The 15,769-nt window shown below is 41.8% G+C and overlaps 1 protein-coding gene across 1 annotated transcript in view; it reads right to left on the bottom strand.

Moving 5' to 3' along the window:
• BCAS1 (brain enriched myelin associated protein 1) overlaps positions 1–15,769 on the bottom strand; it is a 106,951-nt gene that overhangs the window by 14,902 nt on the left and 76,280 nt on the right. Inside the window, exons 8-9 of the mRNA XM_027086956.1 lie at positions 10,931–10,972; positions 3,252–3,425 (exon numbers count right to left, since the gene is read on the bottom strand). Coding sequence (XP_026942757.1) covers positions 3,252–3,425; positions 10,931–10,972 — 216 coding nt within the window. The remainder of the gene's footprint in view (positions 1–3,251; positions 3,426–10,930; positions 10,973–15,769) is intronic.

Genomic DNA, 15,769 nt, shown 5'->3' with positions numbered 1-15,769 from the left:
AAGTGTAAGGTGTTACTAATATTGACAAAGTATAAATCTATTATCTTTGTACTTCCATCCACCACCTTTTCTGGTTTCATCTGCCTACCTGGTTTGTGGGTACATGAATACAGTTCTCCACCCACGCACTTTGTAAAAATATACTAGTGCTTCAGATAGCCAATTTCTTGACATACCGTTGAATTAATACACATAAGACTCTTTTTCTATTTAGGGTGTGACAGATGTCTTAGCTATTCCTTGCAATTTTTTCGAAAGTCTGCAGGAGCCCATAGGATTTTTGTGAAGTGCTATATCTACATGTGCCCAATGCAATGTTAGGACTTATATGACTCTATTTTCTTTTCCCTGAAATATAATTATTTGAAAAATGATCTTCTTTCTATTTTTAGGAAAGATTAATTTCTGGAAAGAAAAAGATCACTTTAGAAATGAACTGGGAAATGCATTTATTTAAAAAAAATACTCAACCAAGAAGTACTTTGCCTTGGGATAGTAAAATACGCTATCTGAAAGAAATTTAAGGGAAGGGAAGGCTAGAAAGTAGAAAATCAATGATCAGATGAATGGAAACCCTGATTACAAAACAAGGGTGACGTGTTTGCAATTGAGTTTTCTCTTCTATTAAATCAATTACTTTTAAAAACTATATTTTGCTAAAAATACTTAAAATCAGTTTAAAACATTCACTTATTCAATTATAATGCTCAGGCACATACTAAAAGAAATAGAAAATAAAAATCCCATAGCGATGGGCCAGATGCTGCCTCTATCTTCAAGCCCTTAAAGCAGTTTTTTGTTTGTTTTTTTCCCTACATAAATCCAAAGACTTTAGTTTGGAAGCTATGAAATATTACCCAAAAGTGTTTCCTGAAAAAAACTGCTGAAGCTGACTTGCAGGATTCTACACTACGGGGATATTAACACCTGGGCAAAAAGTAGACGTATAACGATATTCATGCAGGTTAGCGAAGCAGCTGAGATCACGTGTGGAAGATACATGGTGCGTGCTCACTGAATACGGCACAGACTTCAAAATAAGTCTGTTTTCCTTACTAGGCTTTGTTCTCCATGAGGACAGGGACCACATCTATTTACGTATCTGTATTGTCTAGAATATAGTGAGAGCTTAATAATTATTTGTGGAATAAGTGAATAAATGAAATGCAGAAAGTTGGAAACCAAATGTCCATCCATAGCGCAACGGTTAATCAGAACACGATAAACCCAGACAATGTGATTCAATGAAGTTCTCATAAAGAGTGAGATGGCTCTGTATCTGGGGCTGCAAACTCAAATACCCATGGGATAGACCAGAAATGTCAATGAGGGAGGTGGCCTGGGTGGGGCAATAGGGAGTGGTGGGAATTGTGGTAAACTTGAAAAAAACCCTGTCTTTTGTGTATCTGAATTAACTGCAATGGGAATATAATGTTCTAATGAAAACAAAACAGAATGCAAGACCAGAATAATTAAGAAATCTGGAATTTTAGGGGAAATCTCAACAATCATGGAAGCTTGGGGGTTTAAACATTAAAAGGAAGCAATAATATTCAAGTTTCCAGGTATAACCCTTTTAGTGGGCAACAGGAAATAAGAACAATCGACATTATAAGACCTGGCAAGACCTGGCACTGTGAAGTGACGGAGGATTACTCGGGGAAATGTGTCTTTTTCTACCCCATCCCTATCCTATGGAGAATCAATTCCAAACGACGCTTGTTTCCAACTTGTTCAGACTTACACAGTTTCTACTGCTAGAAAATATCCCCAAACAACATCTAATGGATAACTCCAGAGGATGAATTTAAGTATTCAAGGAACCTCACTTGAATTTAAGGACTTGTTTTGAATGGATGCATTGGGTGGTTTAGAGGTCTTTCATGCTTTATTTGGAGTCTCTTGTATTTTCCTCCCTTTTAAACGAAGAAGTCTCATGTTGATTATTTGGAAGAGAAAGTCATTCTGTTTGCTTTTTTTTTTGTATCTCTCAACTCCATCCAGAAACGAGAAAGTTGGACCATCCTCAATGTTGTGATGAGCTATTTGGGGATCCCATTTGTAATGTAGATGGGTTGCCAGAAAGAGGCCAAATGTTCTTTTCTTTCCTGATGTCATGTAAAAATTGATTTAAAAATCTCAAATCTTGATGCCCATTTTCAGTGCCAAATTGCAGAATAAATGGCCAGGAATACAGATGGGGTTCCAGCCATGCAGGCTGCCCAGTACTTCTTACTCCATGAGAATTCAGCAATAAAAGAAAATGATTCCTGTCAACAGTTTCTAACAGTGATTTCTAATATTCCTCATCTCCCACTGGCAAGGGTTTTGTTCTGTTTTGTTTTGTGGACTAGAAAGAATTCCTTAACAGATTGAGCTTGTGAAATTAGAGAGTTGCTTTCTCAAAGGATTAATTCCCAAATACTCCTGAAAATAAAGGCACACTATAATGAAATTCTTGTTTTTCATTAAAAGAGAATTAAACCAATGACCTTTTACATGTTTTTTTGTTTTTTTGTCTTCCAGCCGATTGGGGTTTGATTGCGTTATATTAAGTTTAGATATTTTATGCACATGACTCTTCACAGACGCCCAAAGATGTCTGCCCAGATTCTTTCCATTCTATAGAAATTAAAAACATGGCCAATTCACCAACTAAATTATACACCCTCACTATTAGGAAATCGTCATTTCCTTTCATATCATACCCTTTCTGGAATTATCTATAAACAAGCTTTGCCCAAATTTGTGTCACTCATACATCCCCTTCAGAAGTTTTCCAACATCAAAATATAACTTGAACTATTACTTAATCCTTTAAAAATGCCTTATGTTCTTTATGTAAATAAACGTACTTTCAAAGGAAACTGCATATTATTACCATAACGAGGAGAATGGGATCATTTGCCAAATACACAGCGAAACTTTTAAAAATAAATAAAATTAAAAGTAAGCAACACTATTAACTTCCAGGTTGGTATTGTTGTCTGCCACAGCTCAGGAGCCCAGGCCAGCTCCTCCTTTGTTAAGAAGGCAGTTAGCAGGGGTTAAAGGTTAAGGAAAATTAGCAATAAAGAGAGACATTCTCTGTGATTAAATCAGGAGGACGAAAGGGAATTTTCTCAACTCCTATTCGGTTTATATTCCATCTATACTACCTAGAATCATGTCTCACCGCCTGACCTGGGCTCTTTGGTCTCAGAAGCTGATGTATGTATTTCAGTTTCCCTGAACTGGAAGCAAGGGCTTACCATCTGTCTGAGAAACGCCATCAGAGAGGGTCTTGGTGTTTTGCGTTCTGCGCTCTTGAGCGTTTCTTCTGTGGGTTCAGGTGTGCGATCTCCTTCTTCGCTGAGATCCACTGTTTGTAAGGCTGATTCTACTTCTTCGGACTTTACAGCCTCTACCTGTGATTCACACACCACCTGGATTGTTTTGCCAGGTAATAAGACAGTGGGAAAAAAACCCCATCCCCCAGACATGTTTTATAAAGTGGGGTCCCGGTTCTCCCCTCAACCACATGGTAGCTACAGTTTGGAGTCTAGGTTATACACAGGCACATCTTGAAGAAGTAATACTTACATCGTATCATGTGCTCTCCAAATATGCTGAAGTGGAAGAGACAAAATTCCTGCCCTGGGAAGCTACAAGGCTTGGATAGGGAGTCCCTTTTAAGGACTGCCCTTCAGAGCATGCTCAATACCCCTTCCAATCAATCTATCAGACCCACCTGTTTGGTCTCCCATAAAGGTAGATCACACCTGGCCTGTGTAATTATGTCCTTAAGAGTACAATCTTAGGACAGTGGCCGGGATGTTTTCCACTGCACATCCTAGCTCGCTGCAGCTGTGGAGAAACCGTCCTCTTTGCAAGAGAGGATAGCGTGAAAGCTTCTCAGTTTAATGGGCTTGACTTCCTTGTTAACTCATTTTCCCACTTCTCCCCAGACCAGTCACTTGTTCTTGTTACTTAACTGAAGTTCCTGCTTTCAGAAACAGGATGAACTCGGCAAGAGAACCCTGGCTAAGTTCCTGTGGCCCCCAGCAGTGTACCTCGTGAGCTCAGCGCCCCTTGAATGTCTGAAGGGATGGCCACCAGTGGGGGGCTGAGATGGAAGCCCTGCCCTTAGATGGTTCACCTGCGCTCTGATTCCAGATTTTGTTCGTTTGCATTGCCTCACTCCGTTTGGGCTGTGCCCCAGTCACACCTGGGACAGCTTTTGTGTTTGCACTGGTCCCTGCAACGCGACAGAGTTAGTTGTCCTGGAAAGAGTTTTATAATTTCCTTTTCATTTCCTCAGGCAGGGGTTGGCAAACTACTACCAAATTCATCCCAGAGCCCGTTTGAGGATGGCCCATGAGCTAAGAATAGATTCTAGATTTTTTAAAGGGTTGGAAAAATTGTTTAAAAAGATGAAGAATTGGCAACGGAGACTCCATGTAGCCGGCAAAGTCTAAAACATTTACTATCTGGCCCTTTACACAAACACTTGTCATCTCTGCCGCAGAGAGAAGTCCTCTAGAGCCAAAGGCATCTTTGCATTTGTTTTGGCTGGTGCCAGACCCCCAGCTTCCTCCGAATCCTGTTCTTGCTCTTAGGGAGGAGGGGAAGGGAACTTAGTCACTTCTAAAAACACAGGATGACTGTGGAGAAATCATTTTCCGTTCCTCCATGCGGAATATACCATTGGTTTGCAAATAACCCAGATGATCCAAATTGAGAAGGACCCTTCATCTTTATATTGTCAGCTGAAGCAGGAAGGTGCCCATCAACGAATCAGCATATAGAAACATCCCCAAACCTGGCAATTAAATCATAGCATTCTCTCCCCACCTTCCATTTCTTAAGGTATCGACACAACTTGCAGCATTTTCCCTTTGTAATCTAAGATCTAGGTTGGGGAGTTATAAAGTCAAAAGTCCCCAGAATGCAAGGCAGGTGAAGTCAGCATGGATTGACCAGGTTTAAGACAAAAAGGAGTGGTGGGAACTACAACAAATGAAAGTTAAGTCGTCCCACTGAAAGACAGTAAAACACTAAAACCACTGGACAGTCAAACAAAGCACGACTGGGAGGAGGCTTCTGCTGCTGGGCTGTCTGTCTTCAACCCAGGCCGGTCTTTAGGAAACCAGGCAGAGACTAGAGCCAGATAAGAGACTGGATTAGTGGTCAAATGTGGTCCTGGGTTTCCGCATCCAGGCCTGACTTAATTTAATTGCATTTCTGAAAAATAAGCTTCAGCCACAAGAGCCCTGGGGTGCATCTGAAATGTAGGCAGCCTGGTAGAGTGACCAGCCTGCCTGGGCCTACATCTTGACCCTACCCCTTCCAGGGGCTCTAATCCAAGTTTCCTGCTCCACACGTCTGTGCTTTCATTTCTCATTTCTCGATGGGGATAGTATGCACATCAGAAAGTTGTTTTGAGAATTAAATCGGGCAACACGTGTGAAGTTCTTGGAACCGTGCCTGACATGTAATAAGCACTTAATTAACACTAGCGGTTGTTACTCAGGCTATTTGAGAGCCATTTACTCCACGGGCATGAATTATCTGGAATCACCCACCACGCACACGTCCATTATTTAGAGAAGATATCAATAACTATCTCTTACTATGTCAGACATTGTACAAGGTATTTTTAATATATTACCTCAATAAAGAGTTACTGAGTTACTCAAGACAGCTCAGAGTAGGTAACATTATCCCTATTCTATAGATCAAGAATCATAATGAGTGAATGGCTTAGCCAAAGTCACACCACAGGCAAGTAGTCATTTCAATGAGGATGGAGTTGTTTACCAGTAACTGAATATCTAATAGTGACTTAACCAATAACAGTATGGAAGAAGAAGGTTGAAAGTAGGAAGTTATGGGGTTGGTTCAGTGGCTCCACAGTGTTTCTATAACCTGGGCTCTTTCTATCCTTTGGCTCTGCCATCCTTGTCATGCTGAACTTTCATCCTTTTATCTGCTGCCTCATGGATATAAAGTAGTTGCCACAGTTCCATGCATCACATCCTCAATCCAATGTCCTAAGAAGGAAGGACAGTCACAGCAAAAGAGCGGCTTCAAATGAACTTCTGTATTTTGATCCTCTACTCAGGTTACATTTCATTGACCAAAAGTAGGTCACATCCTTACCCCTTGACTAATTATTGGTGAAGAAAACGGGATTGTTGGTTTAGACAAATCACAGTGAAATACTTTGGGGTTGCCAACCTTACCTAAGATCAAGAGAAAGAGGGTGGAGGAATGGGAAATGGCCCTTAGGTAGGTAATGAACAGAGTCTGACTCACTGACTCTGGGTTCAGATTTATTTGCGATTGAAGCAGCACGTTCATTTTTTGTGTGGAGAGCCTGGTGGGCCATTTACTCATATGATAAAATGACTGTATGGGAATAACTTTGCACATCAACTTTACTTGAGTGCCAATGGTTTTCTTACTGGACCTTTCCAAATGTCAAGGGGTGTCAACTTATAAATCCTAGCCCAGAGTCCATTCTTCAAAACACAACTATTTCAGTAGGAAGAAAAAAAGGGACTTCTAGGGACTCTCATTAGCTTTGAAGTCAGGCCAAGAAGTTGGCTTTCAGCAGCCAAGAAAAAAAAAAAATCCACTGACATCCAGTGTGGAAATCTAGAAGGATTCGAGCTAAGTGAGGATCTGATTTGCATATACAGACATAAGAATTTGATTTTTCTTTGGATAGCTTTCTGATTCCTTTCCAGGCCAGAGCTTTGGAAAAAGTTGTTCCTTATTCAGAATACATGACTGCATCTGCACGCTTTAACTTTGGGTACAGTGGACAAGGTGAAAATCAGATTTGTGCTACATTTTAGAATTAAGTCTCCCTTGCTTGATTTCAGTAGGGGATATTGTATGTTGCATGTAGATGGCTAGTACAATTAACACGGACAATACACATTTCAGCAAAAGGTTTCACTTTTTGCCCCTAGTAATATACCATATTTACTCTTAAAATTTGGTTTACACAGTTTTTACTAGAGCTGTGAGTTTCAGAAACTGATTTATAGCAAAATGGATTTCCTCCACTTAAACTTCACCCATGACATAATAATATTGATATTAAATTTTTAAATTATAGAATCTTATTTGGATTTGTTCTGATTTGATTTATAACATGATTATTTAATTGCAAAGACACTGTAGAGATTTTATTTTTATACCCAGTAACTCTTTCACATTCTTCCTCATTCTCAGCCCCCTAGGTTTTCTTTGGGAGGACAATCCTCCCTAACTTTAATACTATGTAATACGGATGAAGCTGGTTGAGCAGGTCTAAGCCAATTAACATGGCCTAGCTCCTTGGTCACATGAGTTCAGGGATGGGAATATGTGGCAGAAAGTGGAATTTTCCCAATTATTCATTCTGCCTTCCTATAAAAGAATTACACATGCATGCCCACTGCTGTGTGACTTGCTTTGGAGAATGGAATGTGAGTGGACATGATATAAACCTCGACTGAGTGAAAGTTTTAAGAGCTATTCCATGGCTCAGCCATGGCACTATTTTCTCTCTGCCATTCCAGCTGCACCTCCTTGTTGAAGGGGCTGCTTTTTCCATCTAGATTTCAGTAGGAAGAGGCCATAAGGATCACCCACAAGCCAACTTACAGCTGATATGCAGCATGAGTGAGGAAAAAAAAAAAAAAAAAAGAATCTGTGCTGTTGAAAACCACTGGAATTCGGGGCTTGGTTGTTATTGCAACACAACCTGGCAGATGCTGACTAACAGAGCGTGGGAACCCGTTTAAGTCAATGAACAGGAACAAATTCCAGGACGTGCAGGGTTGCTGCTGCACCAGTTTCTCCTTTACTCTGCACTGGCTGACGTGATGTTGGAAGGCAGAGGACGTAGCCAGGCCAAGAAGGCTGAGCCAAGGGAGAGCATGAGAGCCAATAAATTCCACTTTCTTTTTAATCCAGGTAGAGATGGGTTTTCTTTCACTTGCAACTGAGAAGTTCATCACTAAGAAAGAGAAATACCTGTTTCCCTGACCTAATAGGTCACTGGGAAGGAAAGCTCCCACCCCCGCCCCCAGCCCCCCACCATTAGTTAGAACATTACCTCAATTAACCAGTGGTCAAAACATTTTCAGGTTACAACAAAAGAATTCAATATTTTCCGTAGTCAGGATAAACAGATTTTTTTTCCTGTTAGGACCAAAGGCTCATTCTAGGAAAAGCGTTAAAACTTCCAGGGGCTTCAAGCACCTTATTTTTCTTTTCATAAAACATTTTGAAAAATGTTGACATCAGCCTGCTCTTTACTTTGCACTGGGTGATAGATCAGTTTTGGAAATTCTCGGTAGAGAAACTTTAAAAACTAAACTCAATCGCATTTCAGCCAGAAGAAGTTGAGACTGTTTCAGGACTCTTGTAATATGGTTAATGACACCTAATTGTCCTGTTCTGAAGGATTAGAGTATTATCCATTGTTTGGATTAACACCATCTCTCTTACTTGGGAAAAGGAAATTAAACTAGTTGTTTTACACATACCTTGACTCCACGTGGACACTGAGTCAGCTGTGAGGTGTGTAATTTCATGAGGAAATATAATCCCTGATTACTGGGAAGCACTCACTTCCTGTTGTTACAACTCCTATGCATTGACATTCCCGCAGGGGGAGGCAAACTCTTCCTGCAAAGGGCCTTGCAATTACTCAGCTCTGCCCTTGTAGCATGAAACCTGCCATAGACTGTGTAAAGGAAGGAGGGTGTCTGTGTTCTAATAAAACTTTATTCATAAACACTGAAATTTGAATTTTGTGTAATTTTCACGCATCACAAAATATTATTCTTCTTTTGATTTTTCTTCAACCATTCAAAATGTAAGAACCATTCTTAGCTCATGGGCCATACAAACACAGGTGATGGGCTATATTTGGCCCATTAATGGTAGTTTGCCAACCCTGAATTACTGAGTTCTTCCTATGTTTCAGGCACTGAAATATGCATACTACCTGCATTACTCATTTAATTCTCACAAGAATCCTAAGGGGTAGGTAATATTATTACGGCCATTTAAGAGATGAGTAAACTGAGGTCCAAGAGGCAGCACAGCCTGGGGATGATGGGGCCAAGATCACAACATTTTAGCCTCGCTCTTTCCAACTAACAGTTAGGAGATGAAATGTGAAAGCTTAGAAATAGAAACATCATTTGTAGGACTAAGCAATTTAAAGCGATCTTTAAATGCTTCTTTATTTTCTTGACAAAAATATTGGGTTGGCCAAAAAGTTTGTTTGGGCTTTTCCATAAGATATTACAGAAAAACCTGAATGTACTTTTTGGCCATCCCAATATTTTGCTTTCATTTGTATCTCTATCTGATTTTGTGTTATCTTTCAGTATCAATCATTTAACTAATTCATGTTATTTTTCTGTTTCAAATTTGAAAATAAAACACATTCTGTTTGCCTGCTGGAGATCAACTCTGCATTTTCACATGCGAGCTGCAAGAGACACGAGGTTCCTCGGATAGGCAACTACACATGAATATCCAAAAAGAAGTTTCTCTTCAGAAAACCTGGAACTTCGAAGCTAACAACTGCCCTGGATTTAACCTGCAGCTTTTAAATTTAAAGTTCATGGGAAGAGGTCCCTCTTGTAGGCTGCTGAAACAGAGACCTAGGCTTGCTAGAAAATAGCCAGCAAACTCATGAGAATTTGAATTACCAGAGACCTGAGCTTTGTGAGCTACTAAATTTGGCTCCAAAAAGAAAGGGTGGGGGGGAAGAAGATGAAGAAGAAGAAGGAGGGGGAGACAGGAGGGGGAGGGGGAGGGAGAGGAAGGGGAAGAAGGGGAAGAAGTAGGTGGGGGGACAGAGAAAGAAGGGAGAGATGGAGAGAAGGAAAGAGAAATAACAACAGTAACAACAACAACAGAGCAGATTCCGAAGGGTTTTCTCCCAACAAGAATTACGACATAGCCATTCTAATTTTTATTCCACATCACAGACATCCTTTCTGGAACATATTGGATTTTCAACTTCTGCTCAGTTCCAGCAATTAAATAAAGGTGAAAACACAAGTCCCATCCATGGCAAGCAAACAAGAGACACCTCGGAAGAGCTAAACATATTTTGCTTTGGTGAAATGATAACAAACAGTTTCTATCTTAAGGGGCTGTGAACTTCGCCCACTTAGAACATTTTCCAAAGACTGTACTTCTTTCAGAGCAGAAAGCTGCTGTTTTGGGTCTGAAACTCATAAGGCCAATGTATTCATCTCCCTGGAAGATGTTTTGGAAAGATACGTTTTTGTGGTGTCTCACAGGGAGCCATCTCCTTCAGACATGAACGCAACGTCTTGAAAGTTTTGACCATCATTCTCGGAAATTAAAGGCCAAAAAGAGAGTGAGGCTCAACCTATGTCTGTCAAGTGTAGACCCATACAGTTGGCTCTCCTGCCCGAGACCAAGAGTCTCACAGCAACTACTGCAGCAATCTGCCATCATATCTGATGCAACTACCTGTCCTGGGTACCACCGTTAGTGGAGAATCTAGGTTGCCATGGAAATAAAGGCGCAAGAGCGATCGAAGTAAGATGAAGCAGAGGGTGCAGCATCATTGTCCGTTAAGGAAGCGGCAAGATGTTCTTATGTTTAGTAGACTCTTTCAGCCCCTTAAGGGTAACAAATGCTAAAAATGTGTGCTCTGATTTTGCATTTTATTTGCATTGGTTCAATGGGCTTTACAAATATTTATCCAAAGTTAAGGCAGAAATTACGTGAAAGGCAGTCACGTAATTACGTGAAATTACGTGAAAGGCAGAAAGAGTCTACAGCGGATGAATAACACTTGGAACATGCAAGAACCCAGGACCCCAGAGCTGACACCCCCAGTGGTCCATCATGCCGGAGATGAGTATGGAATGATTCTGTCATTTAATGCATAACTTACATTCTCCTCTGCACCTGTGGGAACTGAATCCTCTTTAACTGACTAAAGGGAAGATAAAAACAAAAGTAAGAGTCAGACTGTTACCAAAACCGGGGCTAACAGCTCTCGGGTGCCATTCTTGGACATAGCTTATGCTACCTTGTTCCAAGAAGAAACTCAAGGAGCTTTACACAAATGTAAACAGTGTAAATTAAGTTATGTATTTTAAAATGTAACAAAGGAAAAATAAACATACAGATGCAGGGAGAGTACAAATGGAGTAAGGAGAAGGGATGCGACAGAAAACACAAACTACAGTCTTGGCTGTGGGCAAGGAACACGTTTGCCTTGACAGTTTCTGGTAGCTGATGAAAAGAGGGATCTATGATTGGTCACACGATACAGTCATTGTTAGGCAAGATACATGAGCTTCTCAGGAAAATTCTGGTAACGTGTCCAGAGAAATCCATCCCATGGTGCTCAGAGAGCAAGCAGTACTCAGCCTTACCCTGGCAGTCGGGCAGTGGCCAGCATCCGAAGCTCCATCTTACATCAGCGTTCAACGTAGGCCAAGGTCACCATGCCAAAGTACAATCTGGTTAAAATACTTCTATGAAGGGCCAGAGGGCTGGGGTCCAACACACCCAGCTTCAAACCCTGTTAATCCCTGCAGTAATTCTGGCATCTACAGTCCTGCCCCAAATAGGAGAGGAGTTATCCAAATCCTATCAAAGGTCAATATCACAATCATTATATCAGTTCGCCAAGCTCCAACTTGGGAGGTCATCTTTGCATATTTTTTGCAGTTGTTCTGAAGGATTTTTAGGTGGGTGGGTGGTGGTGTTTACAGACCACTTTGAGACTCACTTGACAGAGCTGGTCTCTCTTCTCAGAAAAGTAAACATGAACAAAATATTTTGCAAATAATTTCAGGGTGTTCATAGACTCTTGTCTTTCTTTTGGATTCCAGGGTAAGAACTCTTATCTATGTTGATTTTGTTCCAAGTCCTGCCTTTATTTTTGCTTTAAAAACATGCAGTGGGAGAGGAAGAAGGGACCTGACATTTGTAAATATATCTTCTTCATGTGGTGCTCTGCATACACCATGTCACTTAAAGTAGCCCCAAGCGGTCAGCATGGTGACCTTCACTTACACGACAAGAGACCGAAGTACAGAGAGGTGAAGTCACTTGTTCAGGATGGTACAGCTAGAAAGTGGTGAGGGCTTCCCTGGTGGCGCAGTGGTTGAGAGTCCGCCTGCCGATGCAGGGGACACGGGTCCGTGCCCCGGTCTGGGAAGATCCCACATGCCGCAGAGCGGCTGGGCCCGTGAGCCATGGCCGCTGAGCCTGCGCGTCCGGAGCCTGTGCTCCGCAACGGGAGAGGCCACAACAGTGAGAGGCCCGCGTACCGCCAAAAAAAAAAAAAAAAAAAGTGGTGAAAATGGTTCCAAAAGCCAGGTTTTCCCCCTGCCGTGATAACTTGAAGGATCAGAATCACTTTGTGTGGGGCTTCCCTGGTGGCGCAGTGATAAAGAATCCACCTGCCAATGCAGGTGACATGGGTTTGAGACCTGGTCCGGGAAGATCCCACATGCCACGGAGCAAATAAGCCCGTGCGCCACAACTACTGAGCCCATGTGCCACAATTACTGAAGCCCCCGCACCTAGAGCCCATGCTCTGCAACAAGAGAAGCCACCACAATGAGAAGCCCGTGCACGGCAGCGAAGAGTAGCCCCCGCTCGCCCAACTACAGAAAGCCTGCACACAGCAACGAAGACCCAATGCAGCCAAAAATTAAAATAAATAAAATACATAAATTTATTTAAAAAAAAAAAGAATCACTTTGTTTGTGTGCGTGTGTGTGTGTGTGTGTGTGTGTGTGTGTGTGACTGTGTGGGCTTCTTCCTCCTCTACCAGACTTGCTCTCTCGCTAGATGAGATCTTCAGCTTGGACCATTTATTTTTCCTTATCTTCTCATACTGAAGCTTACCTGCACACAAAATATGTCCCTAAAATGGACTGTGGGTTTTCTGGAAGCTTCTGATTGTCAGAAAATTATAGCACACTCAGAAGGAACTGCAAGCAGTGTAGCTTTCTTGGAACTACACCCCTTCTCCCGAGACCGCCTGGATGCTATTTAATCCCACGAAAAGGCAAAGAGTTAAATGATATTTTAAAAGCCAGGCGTCCTTAAACCTGACCCACAAAAGTTTCAAGAGTCAATATACTGTCTACGTTAGGCTGAGAAAACCCGCCCACTATGTAAGAACGGCACTTTTAGGTTTTCAAGGCCTTTTTCCTGTCCCAGTTGGTTGTAAGGAGACTAGTTTGTGCTTTGGTTTCCTGTGTCTGGCAAGTTCTTGGCTGTTGACTGCTCACTGTTTTCTAGAGGAAACTGAGAACTGGGTGTAGGCGATGGTGCGGCGTGGAAGGAGCTATTCTCAACAGCGATGTTTCCATCATCTTTGTTACGGCTTCAGACATCCAGATCCTTCTGATGTTTCAAAGTTGGCATTATAAGTACCGTCTGTTTCAAAAGCAATGACTATTTCCCACTTCAAAGTTCTACTACCCAGCAAAACACTCCTTATTTTGGGAATTAGCCCAGTGGGACATTTCTCAAAAGTCAGTAATTTGCATACCATTTTCACGATTCTTGACCTGCCCGTGTACCATCTGTATTTACGTGATATTTGTCTTTAAGTTGACTATCTTTTTACTTAAACAAATATATTTTAAAAGAAAGCATCTTATCATTATCATGAATGTAATATCAACATCCTCCCTGTACCAAAAGTATGTATCAAAACTACTGCAATGAATAAAACAAAAATGCTCATTAAATTCTAAGTATTTTTAAGTTTTTGTTAAAAGGAGAGACCAGCAAGTGTTATTAGCACAGTAAAAAATGCCTGTTAATATCACGAAGAGATTTTATAATTAAGGTCACCAAAGGAAACGGAGTAGAATGGCGAGAAGATAACTTGGCATTACATGACTGATTAAATGTTTAGGGCTGTCTTCAAGAGCCACTCAAAATCATTGTACGTTGCACACTGGCCTCAGGGCATAGCCTTCATGTTGGGGCGGCTGAAATCCAGTTAAAAGAAGGACCCAAATTGGATAATGAGACGCCAGGTTCTTGTTTCCCTTTAGCGTTCGGCACAGGCAAGGAAAACCTGCTCAGAATCCAAGTCCAGAGCATCTTGGGCTATGGAGTCAGGTTCAAGTTCACTGTTTTAGCTGTGCAACCTTGGGCCAGTCAACCACAGCTCGCTGAGCCTCAGTTCACTTACTCAAAAGTGGGCTATTGGACTGTTACCAATCAGAGAGTTGTTCTAAGGAATAGATACAACAAAGCCTGTGAAGGGAAAGTCATGCCTGAGGAGAGCTGAGACTCACCTACGTCTGGTGGCTGGGGTCAGGCCACACAGCTCCTCCCCGTACGTATGTGAAGACCTCCCTTTCCAAGGGCATTAGAGACTCTGGAAGGTGTGTGTATGGTGGGAGGGACAACTTAAGCCATGTTTGCAATGAGGGGTCAGTTGTCTACAGTCTTTTCTAGAAGTCAGAAGGCATGGGAGGAGAAGAAATAAAGACTTTAAGAAAAGGACATCAGAAAGAGAATTCACCGATGGAAGTTAGGACTCCAGGCAAGCCAGCTACCTGCAGGAGGAGCTCTGGGTAGGATGCTGGTGGCTGGTAGACCAACTCAGACCAGCTCAGCTACCCTCGAGTTGGGCGTCCACTGGGGAGAAAAGGGCTGCGTGGATGCCAAGGGTGGGTCTTGTTAAATGGTGTCACTCTGTGTCCCGAGCCGCTGCTCCCAGAGCTGAGCACCACACAGAAAGAGAGTTTTCTCCTACTGCTTTGCAAGTGGCAGGGGAACTATGGCAGGCTCGTGAGGACATCAGTGAGGCGTCGGGTAAGTTGGTGTGGACCTTCTCCTTGGTGGCTCTGGTGACAGTGGTGTGGTGTGGGAGAGATCACCCAGTAGAGACATATGGGGGCCTGGACTGATTTGTGATCACATTCCTTAGATTCCTAGAACTATGTGAATGGGATGAGTAGGGGTGTGGATTGACGTGCTTCAGTCGATGAAAACTGCTGACGTTAATCTCATATGTGTAAAGCACTTAGCACAGTGCCCGCACATAGGATGTGTTTAATTAATGGAAACGATTTTTGTGAATGCTGAGGAAAAGTGGCATAAATTAGGCCTACGTGACCTATTTAAGACTTTTCTTAGGGAACCCTCCTACATTGTTGATGGGAATGTAAATTGGTGCAGCCACTATGGAAAACAGTATGGAGGTTCCTCACAGAACTAAAAATAGAGTTGCCATACGATCCAGCAATCCTACTCCTGGGCATATATGTGGACAAAGCTATAATTCAAAAAGATACATGCCCCGCTATGTTCATAGCAGCACTGTTCACAATAGCCAAGACATGGAAACAGCCTAAATGCCCATCGACAGAGGAATGGATAAAGAAGATGTGGTACATATATGTATGCAATGGAATACTACGCAGCCATAAAAAAGAATGAAATAATGCCATTTGCAGCAACATGGATGGACCCTGAAATGATCATACTACATGAAGTAAGTCAGAAAGAGAAAGACAAATACCATACATCACTCTTCTGTGGAGTCTAAAATATGACAGAAATGAACTTATCAACAAAACAGATAGACTCACAGACATAGAGAAGAGACTTGTGGTTGCCAAGGGGGAAAGGGAGTGAGGGAGGGATGGACTGGGAATTTGGAATTAGCAGATGCAAACTATTATATAGAGAATGGATAAACAACAAAGTCCTACTGTATAGCACAGGGAAATATACTTAATAT

Source organism: Aethalodelphis obliquidens, unplaced genomic scaffold (genome assembly GCF_003676395.1).
Source record: "Aethalodelphis obliquidens isolate GAN/ISIS:26980383/991018 unplaced genomic scaffold, ASM367639v1 scaffold57, whole genome shotgun sequence".
Taxonomy (NCBI): Eukaryota; Metazoa; Chordata; class Mammalia; order Artiodactyla; family Delphinidae; genus Aethalodelphis; species Aethalodelphis obliquidens.
The sequence above is the reverse complement of the archived record's forward strand: the minus strand, read 5'-3'. Positions and strand labels throughout refer to the sequence as shown.